At 48.1% G+C, this 22,566-nt stretch overlaps 1 protein-coding gene across 1 annotated transcript in view; it reads right to left on the minus strand.

The window, feature by feature from the left end:
• plxdc2b (plexin domain containing 2b) overlaps positions 1 to 22,566 on the minus strand; it is a gene marked incomplete at both ends in the record, with an annotated part of 149,987 nt that overhangs the window by 28,092 nt on the left and 99,329 nt on the right. Inside the window, 4 exons of the mRNA XM_084453578.1 lie at positions 1,737 to 1,818; positions 3,537 to 3,632; positions 14,138 to 14,237; positions 21,930 to 22,048. Coding sequence (XP_084309704.1) covers positions 1,737 to 1,818; positions 3,537 to 3,632; positions 14,138 to 14,237; positions 21,930 to 22,048 — 397 coding nt within the window. The remainder of the gene's footprint in view (positions 1 to 1,736; positions 1,819 to 3,536; positions 3,633 to 14,137; positions 14,238 to 21,929; positions 22,049 to 22,566) is intronic.

Below are 22,566 nucleotides of genomic sequence, written 5' to 3' on the forward strand. Positions count from 1 at the left end.
GCTGGTTGAAAGCGAATTAATTTCCCTTTTCTAAGCAATTTGTTGAAGGATACAAAGGACATAGTCAGCCTGAGAGCTGTTGGAGATGCACATGTTTGTATCTAATTAGAATGCTACCTAATTAGATTGTTTAAATGCAGCCATGTATTGTGTCCCCACAGCATTCTTAAATTGTTGATAGTAGAAACTCAGAGAGTTGAGTCTGGCTCACTGAGAGGAGAGTGGAGCTCTTCTGGGGGGTGGGGGGGGGGGGGGGGGGGGGGGCGCAGTGTGTCTATAAGCCTTGGGGTCCAAAAAGGTCACTGCATATACTGTATGTGCCAGAATCCTGACCCCGGATGACCTCCAAATATCAGAGGCCCCATTTGCAGCACATCCCATAAAATCACACAACATCACTCAAGCACAAGCCACTCACAATGGAGAGACAGAAAATCGGGAAGGATGGAAGCAGCCTGCGGTCGAGCTACGCAAATCACGCCAACTAGCCCCCGCGACATTTTCCGAGAACTTGGGCCAGAAACCTTTCAGTGCTCCTGATAACTAATGACTCATAAGCCAGACTTTTAGCACAGCGTGTCTCTAACACATGCTGCTCTTCATGATTATGTATCCATTCTGTCCCCACGACCCAAACTGAAATATTGAATAACTCTGAGGGCCCGTCTCTCTCACCTCACCTCTCCACATAGGAAGTTCCCCATCTGGGTAATGACGCTCTAAAAAGTCTCTAATATTTACCTTAGCGTGCAAAGGGGAAGAGAGAAATAAGAGGAGGTGAGAGGGTAGACACACAGAGTAGGTGAGAGATGAATGATAGATATAATAATAGGTACGGTAGAGTCCCCTATGAGCTGCCGACCTCGTGGAGTTCAATGGAACCAGTCCACAGCGAGGTGTCAGGACCCATACGAGAACCAGGTGTCAGTACCACACACCTCCCCCTCCCCCGAAGAGCGGAGGGCTAACCCTGCATGTCCACTAGCACATCCAACCTGCATGTCCACTAGCACAATCGACACGCGGTGATAATCTCAAACCCATTCAAAACCAATGGGGGGCGCGAAATCGGAAAGTTGATGATGCCATGTGTTCGCTCGCGACATGCCAAGTCTAGACGCTTCGAATTAGCATAAAATGGGATGGATGTCTATTTTATGCAGATTCCAGGCGAACTTTGCGTGCCGTGTCCATTCGGGAGAGGGTAAAAACGAAAGGGGCAAACAGACCAGACCAGACCAGACCAGACCAGACCAGACAACGGCCAGCAATCTCCCCAAACGTGAAAGTCAGGGCTTATTTCAATGCACCCCGACAGACTACGGAGCTATTGAGTGACTGGAGCTAGAGTCACAGGAGTTGAGACCAAGAGAGACACAAGGGTATAGGCTGAGGCCTACAGGTGTGTGTAGGACTGAGGAGACCATGGGCGGCATTTTAAGTGTGCACTATTAACACGACACATGCTTCAGTCTAGGTACTGTATCTCCACACTATCTCTACACTCTATAGGTCAAGGTCAAGGTCAACTTTATTTATAAAGCACATTTAAAATCAACCGAAGTTGCACCAAAGTGCTGTACAATATATAAAATAATATCTCTACACTCTATCTCTCTTGCAGACTGTACACTGAGATGCCTCGGTGTATTGCGTTACTTTTCGATACTTCGAATGGCGCCCAAGATCATTCAGTGTGTGTGTGTGTGTGTGTGTGTGGGGGGGGGGGGGCTTACCTGCGGAGGCGGTGGCACCAACTGCAGTTGAAGTTGATCTGGGCGGAGATGCAGGTGCTGCAGCTGGTGAGCTGGAGACACGCTGTGGGGGCAAACAGGATATGACACGGCACCGTCAGAACTCCCATCAAACATGTCAACACTTCAGAACACAGGCCCATTGTGGGTGGTAACGCTGCAAGGTCATCACGGAAAACTTGAAAACAGATGTCTCTGGAAAGAGAGGCTCTGGCAAAATGGTGTCAAGACGATTTGATTTGAATCTCTGTTTAACACACAACTGATTATATCTAGAGTCTGATGGCTGACTGGCTGTCACTATGAGGAGCCAAGACTATTTAGAGCAGGGGTGGCCAACCCGAGGCTCGCGAGCCGCATGCGCCTCTTTGCCCGTCAATGTGCGGCTCCTCCATCCATTGATAAAAAAAAGTTGGCTTGCGACTCTTCCATCCTTTCATTTAAAAAAATAATTAATTAATTCCATAAGAACGTTTCTCTCTCTCTCTCTCTCTCTCTAGTTTCACTGTGCATTTCTTCCAGCCCATTTTAGTTTATTGCAGACTTGTCATAAAATCATATGATTCATTTCGCTAGGTCGCGAGGAAGTCGCGTGAAAACCACTTCAAACCAATCATATAGGTAGCAAATCACCTTGGTAACAAAATAATTGTAAACAAAATAATTTGCTTTGCGTGGGTCATTTCTCTTTTACGACAAAAGCTAACGTAGCCTAGGCTACTGTACACAACCAAAGAATGGCTGGAAAGAAATGCGCAGCGAAAAGAAAATATGAAGACGAACACAGGACATTTTTTACCCGAGTGGGAGAGTCATTTTTTCTTCATAGAACGTAATGGTAAGCCATTCTGTCTGATATGCCAGACATCATTGGGACATTTCAAAGCCTCAAATCTCCAGCCCAGTCCAGCCCAACCCAACCCAGCCCAGTCCAACCTAACCCAGCCCAGTCCAGTCCAGTCCAGTCCAGTCCAGTCCAGTCCAGTCCAGTCCAGTCCAGCCCAGCCCAGCCTAACCCAGCCCAGTCCAGTCCAGTCCAGTCCAGTCCAGTCCAGCCCAGCCTAAGCCAGCCCAGCCCAGTCCAGTCCAGTCCAGTCCAGCCTAACCCAGCCCAGCCCAGCCCAGTCCAGTCCAGTCCAGTCCAGTCCAGTCCAGTCCAGTCCAGTCCAGTCCAGTCCAGTCCAGCACAGTCCAGCCCAGCCTAACCTAACCCAGCCCAGCCCAGTCCAGCCTAACCCAGCCCAGTCCAGCCTAACCCAGCCCATCCCAGTCCAGTCCAGCCTAACCCAGCCCAGCCCAGTCCAGTCCAGCCTAACCCAGCCCAGCCCAGTCCAGACTAACCCAGCCCAGCCCAGTCCAGTCCAGCCTAACCCAGCCCAGCCCAGTCCAGCCTAACCCAGCCCAGCCCAGTCCAGTCCAGCCTAGCCCAGCCCAACCCAGCCCAGCCCAGCCCAGTCCAGTCTAGTCTAGTCTAGTCCAGTCCAGCCCAGCCTAGCCTAGCCTAGCCTAGCCTAACCTAACCCAACCCAGTCCAAAATATATTATGTCAGAAAATATCTTGTTGTATGTATTAATTTTAAATAAATTAACTTTAAATGTATATTTAATGGACAATAGCGTTTTTCTTATTATTTTAGACTGGGGTGCCTTGGGATTTTAAGTACTTATGATGGGTGCGGTGACGCTGGTATATATGGTGTGACTCTGGGTGGTACCAGTCATTTTTGTGGCTCTTAGTCTCTGACTGGTTGGCCACCCATGATTTAGAGGAATTCTTCTTACTGGGTAGAGGCCACATCTCCACTGCTGTAGAATTGGTGATCCTGGTCTTAGTAAGCTCAACTCGGTGGTACTCGTAGATCGTCCTCCGTCGAACATCTGGATGGAGAGAGAGAGAGAGAGAGAGAGAGAAAGAGGGAGAGAGAGAGAGAGAGAGAGATAGAGAGAGGAGAGTAAAAACAAATCACAAATCTTCCTCCGAGAGCTGAAACTAGGACAAGTGGTCCCAGAAGAGAGGAGACGAGAGAGGAGGGGAGGCAGAATCAGGCCATGCAGGAAGCTACCCGAGCACTTATTTCTTTATTTCTCTCTCTGTGTCTCTCAGAAAGCCTGCCACTTGGCAAGAGAGAGCAGAAGTCTCCCTCTGTCCCTATCAATCAGAGGCTGTTAAAAAGCCTGGGTCCCATTCCTCTTCCGGAGCAGGCACTATCAGGCCAGGTACAATAGGGCGGGGTTCTCATCCAGGTCCCCAGAACTACAATGTTGTTTCTGTTCCACTGTGATATGGGCTACTTGGTTCTATCGTCCAAACATCTTCCCTCACTTAGGAGAGATCAAATAAATCCTATTTAGAATCAAATTAAAAGCTCTTGAGCTGTAATCTATGCTGTAATCCGATATGCTAATAACTCTTTAATGCTGAACCTGGTGTGGTTAAACCTTTGATTGGATTTTTCAAATGACTTTCAGTGGCGATATTACTTGAAAATAATTTGCTCACAAAACATTACAGTACATTACATTTTCTATAATACCCACATTTACTTGACCAACGAGCTAGAAAATTGACCTGTTCATCATATACTTCAATGCCTTTATTTACTCATAGAACATCTACCGATTTTGTCATGTTTGGATGAGCTTTGAACCAAACCTAATTGGAAATCACCTGGAAGCTGCTGTAGGTTTATGATAGCAATCTTACAGTTTGACAGCTGGTTTTGGCACGCAGCTTCTGACAGAGATGAAACCTAGAAGGACAACAATCTAAACTGGCTTTCGACTGAAACCAAGACTGCCCCCCCTTCCCCTCATCCCCTCTCCCTCATTTCCTTTTCATTCCTCCCCTTCCTCTCTCTCTTCCCCTCCCTCCCTCCCCCCTTCCCTAGCCCCTAGCAGTGGTGTTATCCTGTGTCTGATGATAGTGTGGAGGGACCAGAAGAGGGGCAGTCAGCACCCTAGTTATGTACCCAGTCCGGGGCTGCTGGGGGAAGACTCTGTGGTTTGGCTGGCCTCTCCTCTGGAGGCAGTAAGTAATTAAAGGCCTGTTTCTGCCACACAATTAAACAAGCACTAATGAGGATTTAACCGCCTCGCACAGATACCATCAAACAAAAGGTGATTTACACAAGTGTGTCATCCATTATGCCTAAGAGATAATTAGCCAGTAATTTAAAAAGCTCTCTCAGGGATAATAATGTGCTGGCCAGGTCAATATTCTCCAAGACCAGAAACACAATGCAAACTGCTGGTACAGTCGCACTTGGCTGCATTCTAAAGAGATCTGGTCAGAAAATCACAATATTGACCAGACACATATTTCTTGTACCTCCAGAAGCTGGATGAAAATCAATAGGAATTTAATGTGTAGACCCTGACCAATGAGTTTGAAATCGATGGGGTACTGAGTGAATCTAAATTCCCAGCTGTGCTTGCTTTGCCATCTGATGTCGGGATGAATAGTCCAGTCCATAGAGATTCATATTACTCTGGCTTCCAGGTACACAACAAAAACAGGACCCGGTCACACAGGTTCACAAGCAGGCTCTCTAGCTCAGACAAGAAATTATGAAAGGCTCAACAGTCGCGCAGTGTGATTTCACCGAGTCAGGATTGCAATCTCTTAGCTTTGATGTCGCTATGTCATTAATTCTGAATCTTCACCCAGACGGAGCTCTCTCGCTTCTAGCTAATTACTTATCTTTTCCCAGAGAGCTCGGCAGCCTCGCCCCCTCAATTACCAGGATGTCGGCTAATGGCGGAATGCAAATTCAACAAATTAAAAATAAAAAAAAACATCAAACAGAAATTGATAGGAGGAGGAAAAAAAACACACCATCACATGAGGACACCTGACCTGCACCTCTCACCACATAACGAGGTGGAAGAACCCTGAGGCTGCTGTTGTTACCGCTGTGGATTAGTACAAGACTACAGAATCAGAGAACCTGATAAGGAGTATGTCCACAGGCAGAGCAGGACTGAGGGTGTGTGTGTGTGTGTGTGTGTGCATGTGTGCGTGCGTACGTGTGTGTGGGAGTGTGCCGTGCATGCAGGGAGGAGGATCTCCAGCTGTAACCCTAGCCTCAGCCCCTGCTCTGTTCAGTTCTGCTCTGGTCTGATCTGACTGAACACAGGAGGAGCAGCAGACCCACCACCTGACCTGCTACCCACCCTGGCTACAGGACGCCCATAAATCTCCCCTTTGCCCAATCCACTCTCCAGGGCCGCCGTTTAAAAGGAGGAGCAGTTCTATGGGCCCACAGACCAGTAGGGCCCACAAAAACCCCAGTAGGTCCCTCTTTCTATAGATTATTATGCATATAGACCAAATAAATACTCATACTAACACATCAGAGTTAAGACAAAGCTACAAAATCATGCAATATTGATTAAATAGGTTTTCATTTTCCGAGCAATAACCCCCTTCTTAAAAAAAAAAAAAAGGTTTGGTCCATGGTTTGCACCTCTAGAGCTTCCGGCTCCTGAAGTGCAGCCAGTAGGTGGTTGTTTGTCTTATAGAGAAGCGCCAACAACGTCCAAACACAAACATACATCAGGAAACCAAAGAAGAGTGGAGAGACCAGGAGCAGCAGACCAGGAGCACAGAATATAAACGTTTGTTTTTTCCCCCCCAAGAAAGGTGAGAGAATTAAGCTAGCTAGATACTAGCTAAGTACAGGCTAGGATAGCCAGCTACTTTACTAGTGCAGTCAGTGATGTACTGTAAGGCTGACATTACCAAATGACCCACTAGGTTATAATCATCCACAGAAAAGATCAGCTGCTGATATGCTGTCAAAAATAATCCAGTAGCAGCGGGACAAATGTTTCCATTTGTACATGAGTGTGTTTACTAAAGCTAAACTGTTAGCTTGTTGACATGCAGTCGTCAATCAGGGGGTAATTTTACAGTTTGCTGTCCTCATACAATAATAAAGTGAATCTGTTTGCCAAGAGCTATGGTACTGATAAGACAATTTAGAATTTTTTAAATGTCAATTCCAAGACTAGGTGGGTTGTTCCATAAAAAATAACCTCACATGTGTACAAAAGGAATAGAACAATGAAACCTTTATGTGCTGCTGGTCCAGAATCAGCTGTGGCCTCAGACCCAGGGCCCCCTGCACTCCAAGATGGTTTTGATGGTGAGTTAGTGAGGGAGACACTGGCTGGCTATTTTGACTTATTAGTGTGTTGTATTGTTGTACCATTGATAATTACTTACACATTAGTCACTCTCAGCACTTTCGATTCTGTAATGAATTGTATTCATAATCCAATTGTATTTCCAAGACTAGAAGCTTCATCAATAATGTTTCATAAAACACACAAAAAAATAAAATGAATTGGGTGTGTTTCGTCAGGTAGTGTCTAGATAGAACATACAGGAACATAGAAATAAAGAAAAACTGATAATATATAATCCAATAAAAAAAAAGTTGTGTAAAATTGATCTTTGGCAATGAAAAGTCAGAGGGTGAGGGGCCATACCAATATTGTTTCAGGGGGCCCAGAATTCCTAGCAACGGCCCTGCCACTCTCTCTCCTTCCACCCCCTCCCTCCTTCCTTGCTCAGGCGAGGGTCCGGGCTCCCATTGCCCGGGAAATAAAGGCATCAAATGTTTTATTTTAGCCCTTTAATCCTGAGCATGGAAGGCGGGTTGAAGGCAGCCGTTCTCACCATGAGTGCCCTGCCCGCTACGCGCTAATTGGCTGCAGAGACACTTATACACACGACAGTTTCACCCTGAACATTCTGTCACTGAGCTTCAGACAATTTCACCCTGCAGGTCTGGGAGCTTAGAGATAGCACACTGTCATCTATTACATAAACAGCGTGAAGTCACGAAAATTAAAATCCAATGATGAAAAAAAAAAAGGGACTAAATTAGAAGTATGGCAGGTCTGCAGGTCTGAAATATGGACATGATAAATACTGTACATCTGAAAAAATGGCATGTGTGTATTGTGTGTGTTTTGTGTGTGTTCTTTCGGCCCCCTCATTTCTTTATCTGAGAATAAGAAATGGACGTCATGCTGAGACGGGATGCTGGTTTCCCAGCAGGGGTTCAGCTGGAAGCAGACCAGGACCAGCCACAGTGTTGTGAGTGTGAGTGGTGTGGAACCCTATCCTTGTGAGACCATCCTGATCTTGCGAGCTCACATTTTTTACTTGACTCGTCACGGTCGGCCAATCAGGGCCCTGTACTACGAAACAGGATTACGGGGTTAGCGCGATAAATTCAGGTTCAAGCCTGGTTTATCCGTACTACGAAGGTGGTTCACTTTTCACCGTGCTGTATCGCCATGGTAATTTATGCTGCCGAGCTAACCTGCTCCAGGGCAGGTTAAGTTCCAGATTATGGATCAAACTGCAGCACTGCCCGCTGACCGACCAATTCACTTGGAAAAATGCATATGGACGTTAACATTCTATATGGAACTTCAGTGTGCAAATTAAACAATAATAAGGGAGACTTTTTACAAACCGACAAAACCCTTTGGCTTTCCCTGACATCATATAAAAAATTGCAGAATGACAGCTGCTTGAGTCATATTTTGCCTTGTGCATTTACAGTCGTAGACTGTAGGCTATGCACTGGTTTGCGTTTTATTAGTCTACCTGCAGTTTCGTGTAGGCTGTGGGTGATGCGGAGAACCAAGTAAAAACACTCATTTTTTATTCAATTTTCAAGTCTTTAATGTTGATTTATTAGACTAGCCTCCCGTTCCTAGGAACAAAGAGAAGTAGGCTACATTTTAATTGAATTGTGATAGCACCAATGCCTGACAATCAATGACGTTATACATAGGCCTACTGAAATAGGCTACTTTTTCCCCATAGGCTTAGAGCCTACTTCTCCACCTCAAGCTTCACTTTTTCCATTTTAATACTCTGTTTTATCTCTAGTTCCTCTGATAAAGAGACTTCACATTGTCTACTCCAACCTGAAACTATTAAAAACTATAGCCTACATTTGCTTTATTTAAGTCTAGGGGTTGCAGCTGAAAGAATATATAAATATATATATTGAGGCTTATATAGGATATATGAGATGGGCTACAAGCTTTACATGCCATAAGAATAGGCATAGCCCAATGATCTAGCCTACTCGTGTTCATGTGGAGGAAAATGGTAAAACGTAGCCAGTATTTTTCCAGCTTTCCTTCCTGCATTTGGCAGTAGCGATTGTGTTGCGCCTATAGTTCATATTTCTCCAAATATTTTTTTTTCAGAAAACACAAGACAGACAATAAAGAAAGTAAATAAAAAATATATAAATAAAAAGACATACAATTCATATTTCTATATTATTGCACCTCTTGTGTAAAATACGGTGGACGGAACTTGGTTATGCGTATTGTTTGCCTTGTCCATGACCGTGTCCGAATACCCATACTAAGGTATGCGATTGGTCATTTCGAGCAAATACCTCCCCTTTTACTGTGAACGCGCTCATCCGGTTTACTCTAGCGAGCTAGCGAAAAGTTATCCTGGATATGTTGAACGAGCTTCGTAGTACTGGGCCCTGCTTTCTATGGGGGAATCCAGAACTAGCAGCTATGCCAGGCGTGGTTTAGGTGTGAAAACAGTGAGAAGCGACTTCCGTTCGTTCTAAAACAACAATGGCGGCTCCTAAAGTGGTTAGTGTAGATAAAGCATCAGCTTTATATCTGAACTGGGAGAGTATTTCTTGAAAAAAGCAAAGGAAAGAACGGCACTGAAAGCGTTTCTCTGCGGAAAAGATGTTTTAGCTCTTCCCCAGACTGGCTTCGGTAAGAATTTGATTTACCCGTGATCAACGGTGATTGATAGATGGATCATCCAATCACCTGCCGAGTAGTTTTGAAAGCGTCTGCCCTTTTCCAAACAGTTTTCAACAAAGCTTTCCCAGATGGTTGAATGAAACAAACCATCCGGCTTGTGTCAGGTTAGTGAAACCCTGGGTCAGTCTGGAATCCAATACTGCAGCTGGGAGGACCCATTCTTCCTGCCTGGCCTGCCCAGAGCACCGAGAGGAGACTGAACGGCTTTGATCTCTTTCGCCCGCTCATTCACACCCTTCCTCAAGGTCGGCTCTCCCACATTTCACTCCCAGTGGTATCAAATGCACTTATCGCATTTCAGGAAATGGTTAATTTTTTAATCTCTTACTGAACTCTGAGGGAATGCTTCAGATTAGGAAATGTGGGAGTTTGATCGAAAAAAGTGGAGCTGTGTACCTCCCTATGCACACTGAGGTATGGTACTGGTAGCTCCATCCTCAGCCTGTTGGACAGGAGTGGAGAGGACATGTGGAGAGAATGTCCTGTCCTTTCTGACCGGCAGGATCCCAAGATGCAAAGCTGCCCTTTCTTTTCCCTCAGCTGGGCGAGACAAGCCGGCCAATCAGACAGACAGGCAGGCAGGCAGACAGACAGACAGGCAGGCAGGCAGGTAGACAGGCAGGCAGACAGACAGACAGACAGACAGACAGGCAGACAGACAGACAGACAGGCAGACAGACAGACAGACAGACAGACAGACAGACAGACAGACAGACAGACAGACAGACAGACAGACAGGCAGACATGGGTGTCTGTGCTTGGTGCAAATATCACCTTCTCCTCTGCCTCCAACCATCCTGCCTCTCCTTTATCCAACTTACACAGGTACATCTCTTTCATGCAGTGTCAGAGACAGAACACAGTCTTAACATTAACCTCTGATGACGTTCTACTGTATCAGTGGCCACATCACATGCAACTAACTCACTGTCAATGTTTGATATGATGCAATAACATGGAGTTAACCTGAACCAAGACAAGAGACGACAGGATATGAAGCAGTTGTTTACATCAAGAAGACGGCTGGAACTGTTTTCTCTCAAGGTAAGTCAGCAGAGTTAAGAGTTTCAGAGAACTTACACAGCAGGCATGGCCTTTGAAGCAGACTACAGAGGTGTGTGTGTGTGTGTGTGTGTGTGTGTGTGTGTGTGTGTGTGTGTGTGTGTGTGTGTGTGTGGTGGAGATCCAGGGGGAGCTCAGACCACATCGCCCTGGGTATCAACTTTCATGTTCAACACTCAAATTCATTCCAGCCGCCACCCACCCCAGCGAGCTGCTGCTCCTCCCACCTATCTGCAGAGCGTGAGCGAGCTGGAGAGTCTGCTTTCACCCAGCTGTGCCAGACGTGAGCGGGCTGGAGAGTCTGCTTTCACCCAGCTGAGCCAGACGTGAGCGGGCTGGAGAGTCTGCTTTCACCCAGCTGAGCCAGACATTACAGCTGGAGAGAAGTATCAAAGACCTGGATTGCACTAATGCGTTTTTTCATTGCTACGTTTTCGAACGGGGAAAACGATCCGTGATTATACCCGAAATAAGACGTAGAGATCTGTTCAAATCTCTTATCATGCTAACGCCATTAAAGAGTATATCAAACAGTAGCCCTGGTCCAGGTCGGTATACTATTCAGGACTATACACCAGTACACCGCCCTGCCAGGGACCATTCATTGCAACATAGACTTTTTTCACTTGGTCTACATTACCGCATTTACAGACAATAATGAAGTCTCCGACGTAACCTCAGGCGAGGCACGAACGTCACGGCCGGGGTAATCGGCAGAGGTTAATCAGTCACACCCCGTATGACGCTAACCACCAGCTGTCTGTCAGCTGTCATAGCATTCAGCGTTCAGCTCGCTAGAGCGCCTGTATTTAAGCTGTCAAAACATGTCATTGTTCGCGCTTGCCATTACTGCTGGTTGTGCATTTGCATGCTCGCTGCTTCCGCGTTCTCTGCTCTGGCGTCCGCTCTGCCATTACTGCTGATCGCTCGTATCTGCGCGCTCGCTGCTTCCGCGTTCTCTGCTCTGGCGTCCGCTCTGCCATTACTGCTGGTTGTGCATTTGCATGCTCGCCCCACCTCCTCCCCTGCTCCGCCTGCGTATGTCGATGTCATCTCTGTTGTCGTCGTTGCTCTCTGTCCGGGGTATTGCTGCATTCTTCCGGTATTCCACTATGCGTCGGCTAGTGGAAGCCAGGGTAGACACTAGCTGGTCTCTGTGGCTCTCCGTGGTGACCGTGGGCCGAAACATCTCCGGATGGCCATCCAGTGGTCCCTCCGGTCACCATGGAGGCAGAGACACTAGGCTGTATCTCCTTCGGACTCCACGAAGCATCGGCCCGTGGAGGCCGGGGACTATAATGTACAGCAGTCCCCCTGTGGCTCTCTTTGACGGTCTTAGTGGGCTGAGTTACCTCCGAGCGTCTTCCCGATCGCGGCCCACTCTGATCGTCATAGAGGCAGGGGGCTAGATGCTGTTCCCCCTTCTGGATCTCTGGGCCAAGCGGCCCAGAGGGGGGGAACACCTAGATTGCCTCCCCCTGCTAACTCGCTTTCCACATCGGTGGAAGGCAGGGGGCCCCCCGAACAGAGCACACCGCCAAAATTCATATGCTATGTATTTATAGATGCATGCTAATAATGGGTCAATTTTGATGGGAAATAAAAAATATATAAATAAAAAGACATACAATTCATATTTCTATATTATTGCACCTCTTGTGTAAAATACGGTGGACGGAACTTGGTTATGCGTATTGTTTGCCTTGTCCATGACCGTGTCCGAATACCCATACTAAGGTATGCGATTGGTCATTTCGAGCAAATACCTCCCCTTTTACTGTGAACGCGAAAATGGGACAAAAGTGATCTCGACTGAATGAGTCGAAAAGACTTTTCTCCAAGGTGGCTACAGTTGCAGCCTTCCCACCTTTTATATAAAAGCATTTTTTTTTTACACTTAAATGTGTTATGTTTTTTTCCCGGCAAAAACACATTAGTACGCTTCAGGCCAAAGAGGGGCTTGTTCAGCATCAGACCTCTAGAGCAGTGTTTCCCAAAGACTGGGTCGCGATCCACATGTGGGCCGCAGGAGATTTTATTTGGGTCACAGAATTCGATTTGAAGATTTGCAGAATTCCGTTAATAGTCTTTTGAGCCACATGACGGAGATTGGTTTTCTCCGGCTTGTGCAGTGCAGCGATGGTTCCGGTATCAAACATTATTGCGGACAAAACAAATCACATGTGTCTGTCAACTCTGTCTGATTATGGTCTTTTTTTCCGCAAGCGAATGTGTGGGAATAAAGTGCAGAGGAGCAGAATGGTTTGGTGACCAGAGTGGAGAAGTGCACAGTGAACAGCCAGGCTCCTGCTCACGTGAGAATTGTTCACTTTGCGGCACTTCCTTATCCAGTGATGGATGGCAGGCAAAACTTTCAACAAGAAGCATGTTTTTGATAGTAGCCTACTGAATGTTCATTTTGCTATGATAATTGTATTTATAACATTGAAGCGTGGAAGGCTAGCGTAGCCTACATTCTGTTTGTTATATTGATGAGAGGAAATAAAAACACTGACAGCCTGTACTAAATGCATTTATTTGGTCTCCTTTATAGGCTATTTACTGTAATGTGTAGGCCTATATGTTTTCAATAACATGCATAAAACAAAGATGTGATTTATCAAACGTAGGCCTATAACTCTTCAGATGGTTTACCTATTCAAGATAATAAGGTGCGGAAATGACAGTAAAAATGGTCAGGAACGTTCATTTAGGCACACATTCGCCCTTCTCGTGATTTATAGATGAGGCTTATCGTGACTTGGGTCGCGATGCTTTTTAAATTTTTAAAAAGGGGGTCGCCCCCAAAACGTTTGGGAAACACTGCTCTAGAGAACCCTTCCTCAGCATCAACAACTGATTTGTGACAGAGCTGCTGCAGCTCCCATACAGAGGAGTCCCCCATTCAGGCAGGTCAGAGGTAAGAGACAACCACCGTCCGAGACAGCTGAGCTGTAGCATGAGAGGGGAGCTCAGAGCCCAGAGAGGGGAAGCAAATCTTTGTAGGAAGGCTGTAGTGAAACATGAAAAATGAAAAGTGGTAACACAATAATACAATCTGTAAGTATAGTCCGATGGATCTATCAACAGATGAAGGATAAATCTTTTGACAACTCATTATTTGGCCGAGGCCTAGAGTGTTTGTGCTGTAGGTGCAGAAGAAAAAGCAGAATTTCTCAGCTTGGCGCGACGTTGTACATTATTAACTTGAGTGAGACGAAGCTGCAGAGGCCTGGTGTAGGAGGAACCATATCAGCCCACTGAGGGGCGTGAAACAAGCTCACATTCAAGATTACAGATGGAGCTCACGCACAATCAGAACAGAGCTTTCAGGTGAGGCGAATCCCCTTGGCTGTGATGGCTTGTATATAGGTGTACTGTCCACCTTTAAGGTAAGACTATGTTTGTAGAGGTGTTTGTTTTTGTATGTGCATGCGCCTGCCCATCAGTGTGTGTGTGTGTGTGTGTGTGTGTGTGTGTGTCTGACTCACTAGGAATCTGCTGGATCCTGTGGACCACCACAAAGGCATCAGAGAGGCCCACCTTCACCGGATGATTGACGGAGCTGATCTGCGACACTTCGACGGGGATCTGGAGAAGAGAGGGGACATCAGTCACCGCTGACACAGCTATCGGACACACCGCTCGGGAAAATAAACCCCACAAACAGGCACGATGACAGCCTCTGATTATGATGGAAGGCTGAACTCAATGTAAGTCACACAGAAAATGAGGCTTCTTCACTCAAGACACTGGCGTTGCTTACAACCAGAATCCGAATCCGAATTTGTTTTATTGCCATTGCCAAGAATTTGCTTTCGGGCATGGTGCATAACATGGAGACAACATTGGGCAGGGTGCAGAGACGAGACAGTGTAAAGACAGGACAGTGCAAGGAGCAAGTACATAATACTAGTGCAAAATAATAAAAATAAAAAAAAGGGTAGGGCGGGGTCCAGGGTGGGGCGGGGGCGGGGCCCAGGGTAGGGCGGGGCGGGGTCCAGGGTGGGGCGGGGTCCAGGGTAGGGCGGGGCAGGGTCCAGGGTGGGGCGGGGCAGGGTCCAGGGTGGGGCGGGGTGGGGTCCAGGGTGGGGAGGGGCGGGGTCCAGAGTGGGGCGGGGGCGGGGTCCAGGGTGGGGCGGGGCGGGGTCCAGGCTGGGGCGGGGGTGGGGTCCAGGGTGGGGCGGGGGCGGGGTCCAGGGTGGGGCGGGGGGGGGGTCCAGGGTGAGGCGGGGGCGGGTGGTGAGGGGATCAGAGGGGGATACAAGCCTCGTTGATGAGGCTGGTGGCCGTAGGGAAGAGGCTGAGGGGAGTGGCTCGATGAGATTGTGGCCGGGGTGGGAGGGTCCGGCTGCAATCTTCCTTCCTGGCTTCAGGGTCCTGGAATTGTGCAGGGCCAGGAGGGAGGGCAGGTTGCAGCCAATCACCTTCTCGTCAGAGCAGATGACGTGCTGCAGTCTGGCCCTGTTCTTGGCTGTAGTGGCGGAGTACCAGATAGTGATGGAGGAGGTGAGGATGGACTCTATGGTGGAGGTCATTTTCTTTGGTAGTCCAAATTTCTTCAGCTGCCTCCGGAAATCCATCCTCTGCTGTGCCTTCTTCATAAGGGAGCTGTTGTTTACTTCCCATTTGGGGTCCCTGGAGATAGTGGTGCTCAGGAAGCTGAGATCTATGGATCTATGGTATGGTATATGGTTACCATCTATCTATGGTAACTGCTGATTAGCAATCAACAGTTACAGGCCTTAAGCAATGACGGCTTAGACGGCGACAGCTGGAAGGCGACAGCTCCCTCCAGCCCGCGACCGAAGGCTAGGGCGACCAAAGGCACCGGGCGACTTATTCAAGAGCGACTTTGTCAAGTAAGACTGTCAGGAAGGTAATACGTCTGCACCTACCTCTGTACCTGTTTTGTTAGCATTATGTGTTTGCATCCAATTCCTGTTGTGTTCCCTCTCTGGGGGTCACGCAGACACTGGGTCACCCCCAGACTCCGTAACCCCTCTAACCTCATCTATCCTACTGTCTCAACTCATAGAGAGCAAGTGGTGACAGGGGGACTTTGGAATTGCCAGTCGGCGGTGCCCAAAGCTGAGTTTATCTCAGGCTATGCATCGTTGCTCTCCCTCAGCTTCCTTGCTCTCACCGATACATGGATCACACCAGAGAACACTGCCACACCTGCAGCCCTGTCAGATGTGTACTCTTTCTCCCACACTCCCAGAGCTGTGAGGCGAGGTGGTGGTACTGGCCTGCTCATTTCCCCAACATGGAAATACTTACTCGTCTCGATTCCACAGTTCTCCCCGCCCTCTTTTGAATTCCATGCTGTCTCTGTCACGTATCCAATCAAGCTCACCATTGCTGTTGTGTATCGCCCACCAGGTCCTCTTGGTGAATTACTAGAGGAGCTCGATACACTAGTTTCGCACTTCCCTGATGATGGGTCCGCACTCATCCTTCTCGGGGACTTCAACATCCAGAGTGAGAAATTGGAACCTCTCCTCTTTTCCTCTCCTCCTTCGATCTTCACCTCTCTTCTTCTCCTCCTACTCACAAAGCAGGCAACCAGCTGGATCTCATCTTCACTAGACACTGTTCCACCTCTAACCTGTCTGTCATGCCCCTCCATCTCTCTGACCACTATTTCATGTCCTACTCCCTCTCCATCCCCTCTTCCCCTGTAACCCCTCCTCCTACCCACATGGTTACCGCCCGTAGCCATCTCCGCTCGCTCTCCCCTACTGACCTTTCCTCTGCCGTCACCTCCGCCCTCCCCGCCCCTGAATCCTTCTCTCTCCTACCCTCTGATACTGCCACTGATCTTCTCCTCTCTACTCTTTCCTCTTCTCTGGACAATCTCTGTCCCCTCACCTCCAGGCCTGCACGCCCAACCCCATCTGTCCCATGGCTGTCGGACTCAGTGCGTACTGATAGACGGCGCCTGAGAATAGCTGAGCGTAAATGGAGGAAAGGCAAGCTCCCAGAGGACCTTCTTAATTTCCAATCTCTTCTTTCCACATTCTCCTCCTCTCTGTCTGCTGCTAAAGCTGCTTTCTTCCGCTCTAAAATCCTAACCTCTGCTTCCAATCCTAAAAAACTCTTTGAAACCTTCTCTTCACTACTCCAGCCCCCACCTCCTACTCCCAACTCCTCCCTTCTCCCTGATGATTTCGCCAACTCCTTTGACAAGAAAGTTAACGATATCAGATCCTCTTTCCCCCCTCCCCCGGTCAACGCTCCGTGCACGAAACTCACCCCCCACCCTCTCTGCCCTCCCTGCTCCCCCCCTCCTCTTCACGCCCCACCTTATCCCACTTTTCTCCCCTCTCCCCCAACGAGGCACTCAACCTTGTAACATCTAACTGCCCCACCACATGCTCCCTAGACCCTGTTCCCTCGACTCTCCTTCAGTCTGTTGCACCCAAACTCCTTCCCTTCCTAACCCACCTCATCAATGCATCTCTTGTATCAGGATGCTTTCCCTCTGCTTTCAAGACTGCCAGAGTCACCCCCCTCCTAAATAAACCATCTCTCGACCCCTCTGATGTCAAAAACTACAGACCGGTTTCCCTTCTATCCTTTCTATCCAAAACACTCGAATGTGCTATCTTTAACCAACTGTCTTCGTACCTCCACCAGAACGACCTCCTAGATCCCCACCAATCCGGGTTCAAGGCTGGCCACTCGACAGAGACTGCCCTCCTTGCAGTAACGGAGTCACTCCATGCCGCGAGAGCGAACTCTCTCTCCTCTGTCCTGATACTCCTAGACCTGTCAGCAGCATTTGATACGGTAGACCACCAGATCCTCCTCTCCACCCTCGAGGAGAAAGGCATCGCTGGCTCTGCACACTCCCTGTTTGCATCCTACCTGATGGGCCGCTCCTACCAGGTGATATGGACAGGGTCGACGTCGGAACCGCGTAGTCTGACTACGGGGGTTCCACAAGGGTCTGTCCTGGGTCCTCTCCTGTTTTCCCTCTACACTACATCTCGCTCGCATGGCTTCTCCTATCACTGCTATGCCGATGACACCCAACTGGTTCTGTCATTTCCCCCTTCTGATACAAAAGTGGAGACACGCATAGCTGGGTGCTTGGCTGACATCTCGGAGTGGATGACGACACATCACCTCAAGCTCAATCTGGACAAGACTGAGCTGCTGTTCCTCCCGGGGAAGGGCTGCCCGCACCGGGACCTGGCCATCACCATTGAAGACACAGTGGTGACCCCGACTCGGATTGCGAGGAATCTGGGTGTGACCCTGGATGACCAACTGTCATTTTCCGCACATGTCACATCCGTCACACGTTCCTGCAGATTCATGCTCTACAACATCAGGAGGATTCGCCCTTTCCTCACTAATGAAATGGCGCAGGTACTCATCCAGGCCCTGGTCATCTCCCGCCTGGACTACTGCAACTCCCTCCTCGCTGGGGCGCCGGCGTCAGCCATTAAACCTCTGGAACTTGTCCAGAAAGCTGCTGTTTGCCTGGTGTTCAACCACCCCAAATTCTCCCACACAACACACCCTCCTCCGTTCCCTACACTGGCTCCCTGTAGCGGCTCGCATCCAGTTTAAAACTCTGGCGCTAACCTACAGGGCAATGAAAGGAACAGCCCCCTACTACCTCCAGGCCATGGTCAAACCCTACACCCCCCCCTCCCCGACCGCTACGCTCTGCTACCTCAGGGCAACTGGTTGCCCCGTCACTCCGAGGCCCTGCGGTCGATCGACACGGTCACGGCTCTTCTCTGTCCTGGCCCCGCAGTGGTGGAATGAACTGCCCACTGATGTCAGGACAGCAGAGTCGCTGCCCATCTTTCGTCGCAGGCTCAAAACTAATCTCTTCAAGAAGTACTACAGCAATCCTCCCGCCTAAGCACTTATTGTATTATATTATATTGCACTGTACTTTAGGTTGCGATTCTTGCACTTTGCCTTCAGCACTAGATGCTCTTAGTCACTTGTTTTAGAAAGAAGATGCACTTGTGGGTTCTGGCAAGTAGTAGTACATTGGCTCTTCCTACGTTAAATGCAATTATTGTTAGTCGCTTTGGATAAAAGCGTCTGCTAAATGACTGTTATGTAATGTAATGTATGGATGTCATTTTGGAAAACCCCCTGAGAACCTTTTTAAGTTTAAAGGTAGAATCATCTAAGAACCATTTCACCAACAAGTTCTACCAAGGACTTAAAAGGGTTCAGAAAGGGACCTTCGAGGGTTCTGCTGCGACAAAGCAGTTTTTTGAGCCCTGATGTTTTTCCTACGAGCTCAGCAGCTCAAATACCCAGTTAAAACCCTCTCATTTTTGAGGAAACACAACTAAACAGCGGCTGTGATGAAACGGCAGTCTGAGGGAACCAGGCTGGTTCACGCTGAGGCCCTGAGACATGCAGCCCAGGGAGGACCTGACATTTATAGCCTTGTATAAAAGGATGCGAAGAGTAAAAGCTGCCTGGGGGTTTATATGTTTACATGAAGGTGCAGGAGTGGTGGAGGACAGGAGTACACTTTGACAGAATTATTCCCTGATATGAATGTGCTGTTGGAACCAGAGGGACAGAGAGAGAGAGAGAGAGAGAGAGAGAGAGAAAGAGAGAGAGAGAGAGAGAGAGAGAGAGAGAGAGAATGAGAGATACAGAGAGACAGAAGGAGAGAGAGAGAGCGTTTCATTTCAATATAGCTAGCCATGCAGTCAGCAGTGTTCTAATGCTCGCTCAAATTGCTTTTCTATCCAAAGTCAGAATGCATAAAAGTAAAGTAGGGGAAAGTAATGAGTATAATCCAGTCTATTAAGTCCGAAGTGATGAAAAGCTATTCTGGTGACTACAGTAATAATGATACATCTATAATGAATGGTAGCCTACCAATCTTAGTTAATGGGCTCAGATGTTCCCTTCACACATAAAGATGGCGTTTTGCCAGAAAAATCATCCTCTGTTCCACTCCTTTCTTTTTTCTTTCCTTTTTTTTTTCATTCAGTTTTCATGTTGTTGTTTTTTACGTTTTCTTTTAAACACCATTGTGAATCAAATGTCATTATACACCATCAACAATCAACCAACAGGTTTGACACAGGGTCCATGGGCCCAAACACCTCCCGGACCCTTCACACACAATGCCACCCAGCCACTGCAGCACACTCGCATACATAGCGCTGTAAGCATGTTCTTTCATTTCTCAAGTGCCTTCAACGCCATGCAGTCCTGGAAGACAAGCGGGGGACGGTGCAGGTGGATGTCCCACTGGCAAGGCTCTGAACCGGCTCAAGGAACTGAAATGAAAACTGAAAACGAACTGTATTTTACGAGGAACAGAAACAGGAACGAAAACGATCTTTAATTGTTCCACAACAGAAACGTTAATTTGAAATCTTTAAAACCGGTTAATAACGTTATTTTTTCGTTCTTTGTAGTAGGCCTATATAACTTTAAAATAATTTTAAAAAAGAAGAAAGAAAAAAAAGCGGAGCCTTTTCCCGGTTGTATCGTTCCCCCGCGGAATACCGCTACCCGATTGGTTCGTGGAGCGCACGTAGCCGTACCCTGCTATAACTGTGGGCTCTGCCCTGACTGACATTAAGTCCCTACTGGCTCTCGGAGAACGGCTTTGCCCTCGTGGGCCGTGGCTAGCTTGTGCGGAACGGTGAACAGAACGTTATTTTTCGTTCTTAACCGGTTCAGGAACACTATGTTGGCGGCGGAACACAAGAACGGAAACGTTAAATATGCTGGTTCTGCTCGGAGCGAACCGATTGAAAAATAATTTCGTTTTTAAGCCCTGCCCACTGGTGAATTGAATTACTGACTACCTGACCGGCAGGCCACAGTATATAAGGCTTCAGGGATGAGAGTGGTCAGAAACGCTGGAGCCCCTCAAGGGACTGTCCTGTCTCCCTTCACACTCTACACATTCGACTTCAGTATCAACTCGGACATGTGCCACCTGCTGAAGTACTCGGACGACTCTGCTATTGTCGGATGTGTAAGAGGTGGACAGAGGAGGAATACATAGGCCTAGTGGAGAAATGTGTTGGGTGGTGAGTGCAGAATCACCTGCAGCTCAACGTGGGGAAGACCAGGGAGTTGGTGGACTTCAGGAGGAACAAGGCTCTGCTGACCCCTGTTTCCATCCAGGGGGTTGATGTTGAGGTTGAAGTACTTAGGTGTGCGCCTGGACAACAGGCCGGAATGAGCATGAAACCAAGGCCATTTCCAAGAAGGGTCAGAATCGTCTCTACTTCCTGACGAGGCTCAGGTCCTTTGATGTGTGTAGAACAATGCTCAACATCTACCAGTCTGTTGTAGCGAGTGCCGTCCTCTTCGCAGTTGTACGCTGGGGCAGCAGTGTCAGAGCAGCGGATGCTAACAGGATGGACAAGCTGACTGCTAGTGTGGGACGCCCTCGTGATCGATGCCCATGTGTTGGCTCCCACTGCACCGGTTTACTGGCTGGATGCTCCTTACCAAGACCATCCAGACTCCAGACAGCCAGGCTGCTGTTCTCACTCACCCCTGGTGACCCCCCTCCCCCCCCCCCCCCCCCCATACAGATGCTTGTTGATATTATACTACTATTATATTCTCCTAATATTATATTATATCCTATATACAGTATGCACACACTATATATTATAATCATTCTACTATATACATTACCACTGCCTTTTTATTTATTTATTGATTGCTTTTTTTTCTCTCTCCAGTGCCTGCTGTGCCTCTTTGTTGTGCGTACTGTATGCTACAACACAGGAATTTCCCCTCGGGGATCAATAAAGTTGATATCTATCACAGTCGTCTAATAAACCTAATCCCTCTCATATGGAGGGATGGAGCAGTGATCCAAGACTTGCGACTCCAGTTCAAATGTTAGAACCAAATGAAACATATGGAAGCAGTGAGAGGAGATTAGGTAATATTTTCTCCTGCAGCGTTGGCAGTCATGGTGGCGTCCCTGAGTGAAAACAGAGGCTTCACTGGGATTTATTTATCTGAATTCAATCAAGAGAGAGAGAGAGAGAGAGAGAGAGAGAGAGAGAGATAGAGAGAGAGACAGACAGACAGACATACAAGACAGCAAAGAGAGAGAGTCTCGTTGTCAGACTCAAGAAGAGAGAAAGTAAGAGGGAGTGAGAGACAGAGGAGAGAGGGAAGGAGAGAGAGGAGAGAGACAGAGAGACAGACAGACAGAGAGAGAGAGAGATGGAACAGATAGAGAGAGAGAGAGAGAGAGAGAGGTGGAACAGACAAGTCAGAGATGGAGAGAAGGTTCCTGACCTCTTTGTAGGCGAAGACGATTCTGCCGTCATTGTGCAGGGTGGCCTGGAAGGTGAAGCTGCCCAGATTATAGTTATCCTGCAGGTGGACATGGTCCCATTGGACCACCAGAGCAGTACCTGGAGGAGAGAGGACACAGCCATGATCATACAGGACGACACAGCGCCATACAAGACCAACCATGACCATACAGGACCATACATGACCATACATGACCACACAGGACCATACATGGCCATGACCAAACAGCACCATACATGACCACACAGGACCATACAGGACCACACAGCACCATACAAGACCATAATGACCACACAGGACCACACAGCACCATACAGGACCACACAGGACCATACAGGACCACACAGGACCATACAGGACCACACAGGACCATACAGGACGACACAGCACCATACAGGACCATACATGACCACACAGGACCATACATGACCACACAGGACCATACATGACCACACAGGATCATACAGGACCACACAGGACCACACAGGACCACACAGGGCCATACAGGACCACACAGGACCATACAGGACGACACAGCACCATACAGGACCAGACAGGACCATACATGACCACACAGGACCATACATGACCACACAGGACCATACATGACCACACA

Source organism: Borostomias antarcticus, assembly GCF_949987555.1.
Source record: "Borostomias antarcticus genome assembly, chromosome: 2".
Taxonomy (NCBI): Eukaryota; Metazoa; Chordata; class Actinopteri; order Stomiiformes; family Stomiidae; genus Borostomias; species Borostomias antarcticus.